The sequence below is a fragment of the Copadichromis virginalis genome, linkage group LG18, assembly GCF_057382275.1.
Source record: "Copadichromis virginalis isolate Kocher_CV1m ecotype Utaka linkage group LG18, C_Virginalis_male_GT1.1, whole genome shotgun sequence".
Taxonomy (NCBI): Eukaryota; Metazoa; Chordata; class Actinopteri; order Cichliformes; family Cichlidae; genus Copadichromis; species Copadichromis virginalis.
In genome coordinates, this window is record NC_140635.1 from 24,008,819 (window position 1) to 24,023,343 (window position 14,525).

At 40.6% G+C, this 14,525-nt stretch overlaps 2 protein-coding genes across 2 annotated transcripts in view; both read left to right on the forward strand.

Moving 5' to 3' along the window:
- Positions 1-218: 218 nt before the first annotated feature.
- LOC146687906 (dynein beta chain, ciliary-like) lies at positions 219-11,345 on the forward strand. Its single transcript, XM_085440410.1, has 24 exons — positions 219-518; positions 911-1,054; positions 1,196-1,413; positions 2,266-2,461; positions 3,244-3,343; positions 3,709-3,920; positions 4,018-4,251; positions 4,420-4,587; positions 5,041-5,157; positions 6,522-6,646; positions 7,153-7,348; positions 7,885-7,989; positions 8,096-8,287; positions 8,676-8,876; positions 9,003-9,338; positions 9,440-9,517; positions 9,603-9,658; positions 9,736-9,856; positions 9,963-10,132; positions 10,244-10,448; positions 10,553-10,669; positions 10,848-10,934; positions 11,059-11,217; positions 11,322-11,345. Exons 1-24 carry the CDS (start codon positions 219-221, stop codon positions 11,343-11,345), a joined length of 3,861 nt encoding a protein of 1,286 aa, XP_085296536.1.
- A 1,085-nt stretch (positions 11,346-12,430) lies between these two features.
- The window catches only part of dnah9l (dynein, axonemal, heavy polypeptide 9 like), a 30,652-nt gene continuing 28,557 nt past the window's right edge, over positions 12,431-14,525 (forward strand). The window contains exons 1-6 of the mRNA XM_085438476.1: positions 12,431-12,475; positions 12,594-12,752; positions 13,196-13,318; positions 13,585-13,707; positions 13,960-14,184; positions 14,296-14,514. Coding sequence (XP_085294602.1) covers positions 12,446-12,475; positions 12,594-12,752; positions 13,196-13,318; positions 13,585-13,707; positions 13,960-14,184; positions 14,296-14,514 — 879 coding nt within the window. The 5' untranslated portion in view covers positions 12,431-12,445. The remainder of the gene's footprint in view (positions 12,476-12,593; positions 12,753-13,195; positions 13,319-13,584; positions 13,708-13,959; positions 14,185-14,295; positions 14,515-14,525) is intronic.

Here is a 14,525-nt window from a genome sequence, read left to right on the forward strand (position 1 = left end):
CATACCTGGAGAAGAGAGAAGGAAAAGTTTGTTGAGTAGAAAGAGCTCATCCATGTTATGTGCTGGGAAATACCAGTTTATAGCTTCATAGGTTGTTATAGATATTTGACAAGAAGGACTGGTAAGTACATACCTGTTAGCTCACTGTTGGTGATACTCTTTTCTTATTTCACATTCCTCTACACATTGTTGTGTCCTTCCTGCCCGCTAAGAGCTTCATGGCTGAAGCCACCAGCATGAGAAGCAGCAGTGGAGGTTTAGGCAGCGGAGGGGCTGGGGGAGTGCGTGCCTCCCAGGAGCCCACTCTCAAAGCCGGGGTGGTTTTGTCAGATGAGAGAGTGGACTTCCTCCGGGAGCAGGCCTTCTATGTGCTGAGAGTGAAGACAGATAAGTGGAACCGCTTCATTGGTGCTGATGAGAACCAGAAGATTATACTGGATTTTCTGGACCACATCTGGACTAACAGGCTGCTGCTTTTCACTGGACCTGGAGGGACACTGCATGCAGGGGATGCTCAAGTAAGATAAATGCACAGAAGGACAATGATAAATGTATATGTATACAGATAAAAGTGATGAAAAATTCAGGCAACTGCTTTTATAAATGTTGTTTTCATCTCCCCACCCAGTCTTGAATAAATATTTAATAGAGCATAAACTGTTTATACTAACATCTCTGAGGTAAACATAAGAGGAACAGTTATGATACACATATTTTCACAATCTTTAGTGAATTTAGTTCCTATAAGTGACAAAAGCTGGCATACAGGTACACAGGTGTTTAACAGAAACTCCTGGGTTTGTAATCTGCACTCCATCTAATATACACATTTTTCTGAAATAAGTCGCTACTTATTTCTAGTGCTTTCAATGTTCTTGAAAGCATTCCCACTGTTTTTTCATCTGTGAAGACATCCCCGCCATGGAAGACCAAGCTGCTGTGTGTCCTAAAGAAGGGCGTGAAGAGAATTTCCCGAGAAGGATTCAGACACCAGTTCAGGCTGGGAGAAGTACCTGGATACCCAATGGAGCACCTGCCTGTTGTCATATCTGAGGTTGGGTAGTGTGTTCAGGTGTAGGATGTCTACAAGTGCACATTTTCATATATGTTGACTGTGGATGCAAAATTTTCTGGTTTACAGTTTTTCTGGTAAGTTCTGTGTACGTGTCCTTGTGTAATTTGTGTGCGTGTATAGCTACCTTATGAACACCTCTTCATACAGGTGCTGGTGTGTGTGCTATCCAACGGTCTCAACCACGAGTCCTGGCCGAGGGTGGTGTCTGATGACATCCACAGGCACCTGGAGAAGCTGAGGAGCAAGGTGGTCACTCTGAGAGGCCGAGCCGAGGGGCGAACACTGCTGCCCCTACCCCTGTACGTGGAGAGGGCACGACCTCAGGACATTGTGCTAAGGTCGGTGGTGTCACAATACACAGACAGCCAAATTATAGCAGAGAATGTTGGGAATTTTTAAAGTGTTGCGATGGCTTTGAATGGTGTCTCCGAATTAATCGGTTATTTTTAATTATAATTTATAATTGTAAAAGTTTCATTTGCCGCCCTTTTTTCAGGATGGAAAGGGGCAGGGCATGGGGAGCATTTACCTGGTAAACAGGCTGTTTTCTGGTCAAGTTCGTCGATGAAAATGTTCCGTTTGTCAGACATATTACAAGAAAAGTGGGCGTCCTTGTGTTTTACAAGAAACAAGACAAAAGACGGGATTCAGAAAGTGAAAAAGCAGGGTCAGCTGTCATATTTGTTTTCTCCTTGAGTCAAGTTTAGACAAATTGCTGCACAGTGGCGGAATGTTTTTCTTTCATGTTAGCTAAAGTTTACCTTGAGACCTTGAGGAACTTGGAAAACGCCTTCAACACAGCATCGTCAGTTAAACAGCTAAGTCTGACAAAGTTTAAGCAGTGGAGTTAAGTCATTAGCGCAAAAGTCCTACAGTAACTCGTTTTATTTCTGATATTAGCTTAATAGTGAAGAGTGAGGGTTTACATACTTGGCTATTGTCAGACTTTTGAAGAATGTATGGAGTAAGAGGTAATTGAATAATGTAACAAGAAGTTACATTAGTACTACGCACTAGTTCTTTAAAAAGAACTAGTGCGTAAAGGCACTGGTAAACGCTGGTTGGCATTAACAATGTCCTAGAGAAATAATATACAGTACCTCATTTGTAGCGTTCGTATTGTACGTATAGCTTCAGTAGCTCACTTCTATTTTTATCCAGACTGATTGCTCTCACTCTGTCCCTCTCAGCCACACTGGATGGCCACTGGACCGTGGCTTGTTATACTCTATAGAAACTCTGATTGTGCAGTGGTCCGGACAGATATGGGGTGTGCTGAAGAAAGACTCTGGTATGATGCTGCTTCAGGGAAACCACCCAGGCCCCAGCGTAGAGCTTCAGTTCTGGGCAGCTCAAAGGGAAAACCTGCTGGGCATCCAGTCACAAGTATGACGTTATAAAATAAGTATAAGACTCGTGTTATTCATTAGTTTAAAAAGAACAAAAAAAATGTATGTAATGTATGTTAAATGTATGTTAAATGTTTATTAAATGCGTCCAAAGTTAAATAACAGTAGAGGTATATAAAAGTCGTCCAAAGCTCAGCCTCCAGATTGCTCTGAATAGTGAGTTTCCACTTGTTATTTTCTATTGCTGCAAGGAGCTGACATCAGCTCCTCCTGGATTTCTTTATATAGTCATCTGCTACAGGTACAGCCACCTTTAAAGTACTGACAGCACAGCTCACAAGCAATGGCAGACTTCTGGAGAATGATCATCCAGAAGGGACGTTTAAAGGGAAGGTTAAAGAGTCAGCTTGTTTCAGTCCATTTAAAGAGCTGTGAATGCTGGGGAATCACAATATACAGGAAGGAAACCTGACAACTAATGAAATTTTACTTTATATTCATTGTATGCGATGCTTAATGTTGAGATGTGTCCCTGTGTCAAATGGTAAATGGCCTGTATTTATATAGCGCTTTACTAGTCCCTAAGGACCCCAAAGCGCTTTACATATCCAGTCATCCACCCATTCACACACACATTCACACACTGGTGATGGCAAGCTACATTGTAGCCACAGCCACCCTGGGGCGCACTGACACCAATACAGATGAACAGAGAGGGCAGCAATGACGAAAGTTGTCAGTGTAGTACAAAACCTGTACATTTATTATACTCTTGAAATAATAAGTCAGTGCATGTTAATATGAGATCCTTGGTTCCAGATCCGCAGCTCCAAAGTGGAGCAGATCGTGGAGATCCTGAGAAGAGTCAAGAGCAGTTACTACTCCGCCTTCAAGGACGTCTGCGTCAAAGTCAATGAGGGTAGATCAGCATTACTTCTCATTCATCAAGGCTTTAATTTGTTTTGTCATCATGACATGAGTATGACAGCTCCAGCTCCCATTTAGTTTAATTTAAGAAACAGATCAAGCATAAATTTTTCTTTATGCTTACTGAACCCAGAATTTTACAGCATTGTTACCCTAACAGAACCTTTTTTTTCTATACTTTGCCTTTTCATTGCATTTTCTGTGTCATCATGCTCACTTAACAATCATGGGAAGTGCAGATATCAGGTTTACACTGGTGCTAAATAAATGTAATCAGAGATCACACCTTTTAGAGCACCATAAATGCCCCATTATGTTCACGTTATCGACTGATACTTGTGGATGTAATTATCACAGCCGTGCTGGAAGCAGAAGACATAGATCTGTATCTACGCCCTCTAAGGAGACTGATTACAAACTTGGAGGAGAAGAGTTTTCCACAGGTGGATGCGCTATTACCGCCTCTTTTTCACACGCTCTGCCTCATCTGGAGTCATTCCCAGTATTACTGCACTCCTCAGCGAATGGTGGTGCTTCTGCAGGAGTTCTGCAACCTGATCATTGAAAAGGTACAGGTGATGCATGTCTGTGCACATGTGATGAAAAGGAGACGAAGGAAGAGGAATTAAAAATTTATCTCTGTAACGACTTTGTGTCTGAATACAGGCCTTTGCCTATTTAATCCCTGAAGAGTTGTTTAAGATGGAGCTTGAGGAAGGGATGGAGAGAGTACAGATAAGCATCTCAGTTCTGCGCACCTTCAAGAAATTGTTTCACACTTACCGCGAGCAGATCCCGAAGTATTACAAACACTCACAGAGCATCAAGCTCTGGGACTTTCCAGCGAAACTTGTGTTTCAACGCTCAGATTGCATCATGGAAAGGCTTCTTATGATCGAGGTCTGTATCTTGGTTTTCCAGGAAAATTGAAAAATCAACATCTCTCACTCCTATAAAGGAGGGAGTATTTTTTTAATCAAGTAAATCTGCATGAAAATGCATATTTTTGAACTTCAGCTCCACGATATTATGCTGATCCATCACTGTCTTTTCTCATTTCACTCATAGGAACTTTTTGCAACAGCACTGGACTTTCTGAAGCTGGAGAAAATTGAATTAGGTGGATCCAGAGGGAAAATCTTAAGTGAGATGGTCTTCAGCATGAGTGAGGAGTTTCATGACCGCTGGCGGACCCTTAGAGAGAGCAAATATGACCCCTTGGACTGCACTAATGACGTGAGAGCTACTGAGAGAGTTGCCGTTGTTTTTAATATCACGCTGCTCTTTAATTGTGGCATTGGCTGGCACAGGCAAATAATAAAAAATAACAATTATATTTTATTTTTCTGCCCAGCAGTACAATAATTGAAAGGTAGAAAAGCAGAGTAGTTGCTAAGCAACACACAAGAACAAGTGGCAGGAGTCATTATTAGTCAGCGCATCAATATTTAATTTACTGGATATTTTACAATAGTTTTCAGCGTGGCTCAGAACAGGAACTCGATCAGAAATTGATCTGTGTTATAATATATTTCTCTCAAGTATGTGTTAATCCAGTCAATACTGATTAAATGAGCTAAGGAGGAATTTTATGGAATGAAATTGTCTAATAATTTAAATTGAATCAAAGCTTTTTAATCACAAAGGCTTCTCAAAATACCCATCATTTCCCCTCTAATGCCTTCTCAGGATTTTGTGAACCACTATAGGTGTTTCTTGGAGCAGAACAAAGATTTTGACCAAAGGCTGGGAACTGTCCTCAATTTGGCCTTTCAGCACTCCAAAAACCTGAAGTCAGCCTTTAAGGTAGGCCGGTTACTCCTTTAAAAATTATTTAGTAGTTTACTTAAAGTAGCAAGTGTACGACATTTAGCAAGTTAACATAATAGCATCATTTGGTTGTTTTGGGGGATTTCAACTAGTGGAGTGTACATGTTTTGTGCCTTGAATGTACAAAATGTCACAAAGCTGCTGTTGTTCCATCTAGCTGTTGAAGATGTTTGGCACCCTGCTTGAGAGACCCAGAATCCACCAGCTGTTTTCACCTAATTACAGTGTGCTGTTGGACATGTTTAGCCAGGAAGTAGGCCACTGCCAGTTTATACTTGATCAACACAAAGATGGGGTGAGACAGATTGAAATTATGTTCCTAATTACTCGCACACATTTGCTTCACAATACGCCACGATTCAGCTGCCGTATTTTACGCGTGTGTCTGTGTGTGTTGTGAGTGTTTTATGTGTGTATTAATTAACGGTTTGATCAAGTTTAGCAATTTAAAACACTTCATTTTTGTCTTAGCAGTGAGTTTTATAATGTCTCTGGGTACCTGGGTTTTTCCTGCATACATAATTTGATTTTCAGTTGCCCCAAAGAGATTTTAGACTGAATTTTTTTTTTTTAAATTACAAGGGTTGTAATTAAGATTACAATGCTTGGCTATTATTTTTAATTACTGAAGCACATTAGGCATTTTTTTAATCAAATAACCAGACATCTTTGTTTAAGCACATGTGCACTTATTACATGTTTTCATTTACAGTTATTGTATGTTTATATGTTTACAATGTAGGTTGTCTGACACACAGGAAAAACAAAATGATGAGATTTCATTTGGGATTGTTCTGTGTCTTCAGTTTTTGGACCCAGCACAGTGCTGTGACACACAGGACACTGTGAGAGACATAAAGTTAACACCAGCTGGTATTCACAAAATAAATGGCACTGCTAAGAAATACATTGTGTGTGAGTGTGAGAGTGAATGAATAGTGGCATTGTAAAGCGCTTTGGGTGCCTTGAAAAGCGCTATATAAATCCAATCCATTATTATTATTATTTCCTGTATACTGGGAGCTTAATTTAAATAATATGAATATTATTAAAAATATGTAAACAGAGCCTTTGCACACTTGCATAGAAATGTAAACATCCACAGCTCACTGCTCTTACACCCAGCGAGAACAGTGTCGTTAATTACAGCGGAAACATAGTGCTGTAACAGCTGCTTCATAAATAGTTTGCATGCATTACATGTTAATTGTAGCCACAGCAGAAGATTTGAGATGACACAAATGGCACTGAGGTCCACATACTTCCGCGTGAGAGTGTTAACTCAAAGTGATTTGAAAGATTAAGCTGTCAGCCAAATGGCATGAAACCTTGTGTTTCAGCTGCAGTCAGGTTTTGCGATCCTGGGAAAGAATATGCCTCAAGTGGCCGGTAACCTCAAATGGTCGCAGGAGCTCCGAAGCCGGATTCTGACTCACAGGAGTAACCTCTGCCAGCTGCCCCACATGTAAGAACCTACCTAATAAACACAATAAGGATGATTTTAGAGTATATTTTGGTGCAAAGCACTTGGTTATTAATCACTAAGGGTATTAAATCAATAAAATGTTACCTTCCTCAGTTGACATACATGGGTTTTGAAACCCAGCAGATCCATTGATGTTATTATTATAATTTGCAGTAACCGAAAAAAGTTTAAAAAATATATATCTTGTGTCCATTGATTATTTAAAGATTTAAAAAGAACATCAAACATTCAAGGCTTTAAGCAGTCAGCTGTAACTAATATTTCAGATTCATGTACCCTGTATTTAATCATCTGACCAACAATGTGCACCTAAAATATGTATTTTGGTTATAAACACTTTTTTTTTGCATTTAGCATATTCATTACAAGAATTTATTTATTTTACTGTTTCTGCCAAATGTTTACAGTATACACATGACTTATACTTCACTTGCTATATAATTCTTTTCCTGCATTATCTCTTTCTTTCTCCGTCTCTCTTTCAGGCCCCTGGATTGTGCAGAGGCACAAGATGTCCTCCAGAGGTGTGAACGCGTTCTTGAGGTTTTGGACCAGCATGATGAGGAGATGTTCTTAGAGTGGACCGAGGGGCTTGAAGAAATCTGTGAAACACACCTCAAGGAGCCACTGTTGGCACTGGATAGTGAAACTGGCTTCTTCCAGGTCAACTTCAGTCCTGGTGTAAGCCCAAAGACGATTGATTTTTGAACAGACTTTAAAAACAGATAAAAGATATTCCATAGAGGCAAGTAAAGGTGAAAATCTAAAAGTCACAGTCATTTTGACTGTATGAGTTCAGAAGTGAAATGACTTGTCAGACTGCTTCTTTAAGCTCTGCAGGAGAGAGATCGAGAGAAATTCAAGGTTTTGTGAAGAAAACCTGCTAGTATCAAATTGAGCTCATAGAGTGTTTTTCTCTGCTAAGTCATTATTCAAACTAGTGCCTCTGTCTGCATTTCTTTCAACTCAAGGTTAATAAAGCCACATTTTTGTCCACTAAACTCACTTTGTGAAACATTCCCCAGAAGTAGCAACAGCAGTTTGATACACAGATGAAGCATATTTTACTAGTATAATTAATCACCATGGGAGGAAACAATGGATACACATAAATATAAAATATGAGAAGGTGTTTGGTAACTGATATCTATTCCAAAATCATGTACTATAATCTATGGAAATCAGATTGTACTTTCTTTTGTTGTTACTCTCCACAGTTAGCATCTGTGCTAAGAGAAGTGAAATATCTGGGCATGCTGAAGACCCAAAACATTCCCCAAGCAGCTCTTCATCTCTATTCTAAACGAGAGAGACTACACATGGTAGGTCATTAACCCTCAAGCAGTTTTCTGGACTTGACAGCTTTCTTTAGAAAGCGTGTTTTTTAGAAATATGTTGGGGGTTTTAATGCTGCATTTTATTATGCAGTACACACAAACACTGACTTTGGTGACCCAGTGGTACAACCAGCTCCACAGCACCATCCTAGCTGTAGAGCTGGGACTGGTCAAAGATGAGATGGATGGAATGAGACGACAGCTGAATCCGGCCCTCCGGGAAGTGACATGGGCTCAGGATGACCTATGGGACTACATTCAGAGTACACGAGACCTGGCACAGGTACTGTAAATATGCAGGAAATGTTGTACTGAACTTAAAGCAAACAAAAAGATGCAAGGCAGTGCCTGCATTAATGGGTGAGTTTCCTGTACATGTGTTGGTTGACACTATTTTGCAGCATATTTAAATGATTTTGCTTTTTTAAGTAGAATAAACACTGTCTCTATCAACATTTGGGCTGATTTATTTTAAAAAAGCCAGCGGTCGCCTGTCTGCATGAAACCCCAGAATCCTCTGTGTGTGGGCCAAGCTAGTTTTCTTAATTATAGCCCTATCTCAGAGCGCTTCAACTCTACAGCAAGCACTTGAAAAACAAAAAGCAACATGATGCCGGAAACATAATTATTGCCTGTAATTGTTGCTCCTTTTTTTTTTTTGCCATCGCCAGAGCATTTCTAATGGTGTCCAGAAGAGCAAAGCTAATGTGGAAGCAATCCAGGCCTTGATGGGTAAATTCAGCAGCCGGGCTTTCATTACCAGAAAGAGTCGTGATTCTACTCTCCTCGTTTTCGCTGACATTGAAGAGAGTGTTTCCAAACAGCATGCTCTCATTACTAGTACAGGGGAGCAGATACACAAACTACTGCAGGTATATTCATCGTATAATCTCCATGCTGGAGAGATGCTGTGCACACATTGCAAATGTTAACACAACCGATATTCATGTGTATGTTTATTTGGTGTTTAAACTTTTCATTCAACACATAATTTTCAGGAGAACCAGTCTCTCCTCAGTGTGACGGATCTTGACAGCAGTGAGTGGCATGCCTATACTGAGTATGTTGACAGGATGATCCTGGCAGGCTTCACCAGCGCAGTACGCTGCTCTCTGCAGTACCTCATGGACAATACAGATGCAGCTCAGCGTATTACACCTCTGTTTGAAGTCCAGTTGGTTCTCAACAGCAATGAGATGACCTTTGACCCTTCATTAGACTTGAGCCACACTGGTAACTTCTATGATATTGTGGATAAGATGGTGGGCAACATTACAAGCATGGCTTCCCTCATTCCTAGAGTGGCAAGTCACAAACAGCTGAGTAACTACCAGGTACCACACAGATTAGATTATAAATGCATATACATATACATACATATATTTCCATGTAAACAGACCCTTATCATAAGCAATCTTGATTTTCCATCTTGCAGGGTGACATTAATGAAATGGAGGATTTGTCAGACATGTGCCACATAATCCGCTCACGGGCACGTGCATCTGTCGCTAAGGTTAGTGACATTTTTTTATGGTCACATGTGGAAGATTATTTTATGAAGTTTACAGGCGAATAGTTGTGAAAGTGTTTATTTACAGGTCAGGGAGTACCAGGCATCATTTTCTAGCTACCGCTACCTCTGGACTGATGACAGGTCAGCTGTGTGTGGCTGTTTCTGATTTGTTTTGATTGTTAGCAAGTACAGAAATAATTTGTCTCATATGTTCACAGGTCTGAATTTATGAGACAGTTCCTACTTTATGGACATGCATTAAGTACAGAGGAAGCTGAGCTGTATGCCGACTACGAACTAAAGAAGAACCCACCCACCCTGGACAACTTTAAAGAACAAGTGTGTTCAACATTTGTGATCCATTTATGCTGTAACCTTGGTTTATTTCACTCACATGCAACAATAAGCAATGCAACAATAATAACTGAATTATTCATTATTTCAGATCAATCTGTTTGAGTCACTGTATGTGCGAGTGAGAAAAATGGAGGACCGAAGGGTGTTTTGTGGTTGGCTACAGCTAGATATCAGACCCTTCAAGCACACACTGATGAATGCCATTAAAAAGTGGAGCTGGATGTTCAAAGAGCACCTTCTTAACCACGTGAACCAGAGGTCAGACACATAAAAGTCAAAATAAATAAAACTTTTTTATCATTTAAAAGACATTTTTTAAAGCCAGTCCTCTGAAACCTCACTTCATCTCCCTTCTTCTCTATTTAACAGTGTGAGGGAATTGTCCCAGTTTGTCCAGGACACAGCATGTGGCCTTTCCACCAAGGTGTCAGATGGCGATTATGCAGGCCTTGTGAAAATCATGGGGCACCTCATGGCCATACGAGACAGACAGATCAGCGACGAACAGCACTTCAAACCGCTCAAGTCTACCGCTGAACTTCTAAAGACCTACGGACAGCAGCTTCCAGAGAGTGTCTGCACACAGCTAGAAGTGTGAACCAATTCAAAAACACACATTTTTTCATTTATCATAGGCGATATGTACAGTTATCAGTGCTTCTTTCCCACACAACACAGGAGCTGCCGGAAAAGTGGAAAAGTGTCCGAAAAATTGCCTTCACGGTCAAACATGAGGTGGCACCACTACAGTCAAATGAGGTTTCAGTTATCCGCAGGAAATGTGTTCGGTTTGAGGTGAGGCTTTGTGTGATTGGGGTAGGATGTCAGTCTGGCAAAGAGCTCAATATCTGACACATAAAACCTCTTTCCTGCATTATATATATGAAACCCACACAGTGTCTGCAAAATGATAGACAGAAAGGTAGAGGCAGATATGCATTAATCCTTAATTTGCTATGATTTCATACTTTAGGTCAAACAGCATGAGTTCAGAGAACAATTTCGTTCAGAGTCAATCTTTAAAATCAGTGTGGAGGAGCCATATAAGCTTATTGATAAGGTGAGCAGGGGGCACATTTCTTTTAGTGTCTGTTAAAAGAGAAATCTTAACAGTACTTCTTTCAAATGTAGTACACAGTGTGTGATTAAAGAACATTTAAATAACATATCAAAATTGCCTGCAGTGTAATCGAGGCGTAGCTACGATGGAGATGGAAATGAAGAAGTTGCAGGACACAGCTGATCTGTTTGAGGTCAGCTTCCCAGAATACAAGCAGCTGCGGCAGTGTCGCTCTGACATCATACTTGTCAAAGCAGTATGGGATATGGTCGTCTTTGTAAAGGTACGGTTGAACTCCAGAAAGTTGGGATGGTGTGTAATATGTAAATAAAAACAGGCAGTGATTTACAAATTTACAAATATCATTTTATTCTCTGTTGGACACAGAAAACATTTCATGTCATGAACTGAGGTGTGTGGCAGGCAGAGAGTGGACAGCTTTCTTAAATATCACAGCTTTTATTGTGCTGGCAAAAAAACAGAAATCAAAAGCTAAATAATGTGGACAGTGATGGGGCTGTAACAAACTAACTAAAGAGACTGACAGAGACTACACACACCATGAGGGTAGACACGACAAAGAACAGAGAGAGATGCAGAGAGTATATAGACAGAAGGGAATTAAGGCAGATTGAACACACCTGTGAACACAGCTGAACAGAATCTAAATAAAGAGACACAAGAAGCAAAACTGAGACAGAGACAGGAGCTCGATGCAGGGACCAGCGCTAAACATACATGGAAACATAACTGACTGGGGAGACAAAAGGATAAAACAGAAGATTATGGGCAGAGGAAAGCATAAACATGAGGAATAGGAAGGAAGACATATTAACTTGGAACGGAGATTGGGAAACCAGGTAGAACCCAGGAAGACCAGAGAGACATGACCAGGGAGACAGAAAGCGTTGAAAACACTGAGATACTGATGACACGACATGTAGATGAGACTAGGGCAGACCAGGCACAGAAAAGGGTACTCACGTAATCAAGAACCACGAAGTAGAAATATAAATAATGACAACTCATAGGCACTAGGAAATACTGAAGTCAGGACTAATACAGAACTAAAACCCTGAAAATCTTTTAATTCAAAAAGAATGAATCGCAAAACAAAACTCAAAATAGATCACAGCAGCATTTCTGGATCATGCTCACATGTGGCCTCTTCTTTGCATGACAGAGCTTTAACCTGTGTTGGTAGATGGCACAGTGAACTACACTCACAGAAAGGGATTTCCGTGTAATAAACATTATTTCAAGTTGAGGAACATTATTCTGAAAGTGTTGCATAATTTCTAAACACTTTATTTACATTTTACACACCATCCTGCCTTTTTGGAATTGGGGCTGTAAATACAAATATGCTATTTTTTTTAATACAAGGCAGGGTCTCCATAGTGAGTCACTGCATGCAAAATAATCAAATGATGCACTTAATCTCCTGCAAATCCTAGACCAGTATAGAGGATTGGACAAAGACTCCATGGAAAGAGATCAACGTTGAGCAGATGGACATGGAACTCCGGCGGTTTGCTAAAGTACAGTACAGCACTCTTCTCTGGATAGATACTTGAACTTTGATTCAGTTTAACTGTTTCATGTTTGAAACAAGAGTACCTTTTCAATAACTGTGAGTATGTCTGTTGTCTGTTGAAGGAGATGAAAATGCTGGATAAGGAGGTGCGTGTGTGGGATGTCTATATGGGTCTGGAATCAACAGTGAAAAACCTATTGACCTCTCTGAGAGCTGTCAACGAGCTGCAAAACTCAGCTGTCAGGGAGAGACACTGGCAACAGCTTATGAACACCACTGGGGTAGGGTATCTGTGCTGCTGCTGCTACACAGTCTCTCATACCATCTGCTGTGCCATTTTTCATTTTGTTTGTTTGTCTGTGTGTCAATGAGATTATCCAAAAGTTACAAGTCCAAATTTCATTAAACTTGGTGGCGGAGTGGAGAATGTGTATGAGAACAGCCCATTAAATTTTGGTCCTCATACAGTTTTTTTCTTTAAATTTGTTAGCGCTTTGGTCTTGGCAGAGGACTGCCCCAAGTGCTCTTCTTGTTCAGTAACTTTTCATCAGTTTTACTCATGGTATATTATACTTGCCACTCTGTGGGGGTTAATCCATTCGTTTGGCTGTAGTTTTCATGCAGTGTGCTCTCATTGTTCTGCAGACACTTCTCTGGATTTGATGAACCCAGTTATCTGAAATTTGATCACACCCATAGTCTGCTTTTGTTTTTAAATCTTCAGGTTAGGTTTGTGATGGGTGAGGGCACCACCTTGGGGGACCTGCTGGAATTGCAACTTCATCGTGTGGAGGATGAGGTTAAAAACATAGTAGACAAGGCCGTGAAAGAAATGGCCATTGAGAAGGTAAGACACCAGACCAACCAGTTACTGTGTGATATATCTTGTAGTAGTGGATTATTGATGGATGGAATATTTAATTACTTAAGCACTCACTAGACTTTCATCATATTCTTAGAACAGATATTTATGAGCAGATTCAGAAAGCTGAACTCACAAATAATGACACACAAATAGGAATGAGCCAATGTTAACGAACGCGTTAGCTTGTTTTTTGGTTGTCTTTAAATGACAGGCGTCTTTGTGAAGTATCTGTCTTTGGGGTTTTTTAGGTTTTGGCAGAGATAACCCAGACATGGAGCATTATGTCGCTGTCCTATGAGACTCATGCCAGCACAGGAACCCCTCTGCTCAAAGCAGATGAGAATCTGATAGAGACGCTGGAGGACAACCAGGTGTGCCTGCCTGCTGCAGAATGTGATATGCAGTTTGCTTTATTCTTTCAAATTGCAATATTAACACCCCAGCGATCCATAATATAGTTTTAGTATGAACGGCTCGGGTTTATTACTGACTCCTCAAAGACTAGTTATATAAATGCATAGGCAATGGGGAATTTAAAAAATGTTCATGCAATTTCAAGAGCAGCTCATCAGGGCTTCTTTGTACAAATTGCCATTTAAAGTTACTGCTTCATTTCTTTTCAGGTGCAGCTGCAGAATATCCTGATGAGTAAGTACATAGAGTATTTCCAGGCAGAAGTAAGTGGATGGCAGAGGAAGCTGATGGTGGCAGACCTTGTCATCTCATCTTGGATGTCTGTCCAGAGGACCTGGGCCCATCTTAACAGCATCTTCACCAACAGCCATGACATCCGCTGCCAGCTGGCCAATGATGCTGAACGCTTTCAGGGAATACACACTGACTTTCAGGTAAATCATACCTCTGCCTACATATAGTGCCATGCTTGGCTACATATTTTTAGCATGTCTTTTTGCATTTCTCCCTTTATTTCCTTTGATTTGTTTGTTTGTTTTAATCAGAGTTTAATGACTGAGGTGGTCCAGAACAGTAATGTAGTAGATGTGACCAACAAGCCTGGCTTCCTGGAGAGCCTTGAGACCTTACAGCAGAGGCTGTCTCTGTGTGAGAAGGCCCTTGCTGAGTACCTGGAGACCAAGAGACTGACATTCCCCAGATTTTATTTTGTCTCTGCCTCCGATCTACTGGAGATTGTGTCTAAGGGAACACAGCCCAGACAGGTGATAGATTA

What these genes read in the sequence shown, in the direction of transcription:
- LOC146687906 (XM_085440410.1), top strand. Translation starts at nt 219, where the DNA reads ATGGCTGAAGCCACCAGCATGAGAAGCAGCAGTGGAGGTTTAGGCAGC. An exon ending in CCTCAGGACATTGTGCTAAG is followed by an intron (nt 1,414 to 2,265) that starts GTCGGTGGTGTC and finishes TGTCCCTCTCAG; the next exon opens with CCACACTGGATGGCCACTGG. An exon ending in AAAGGCTTCTTATGATCGAG is followed by an intron (nt 4,252 to 4,419) that starts GTCTGTATCTTG and finishes TTTCACTCATAG; the next exon opens with GAACTTTTTGCAACAGCACT.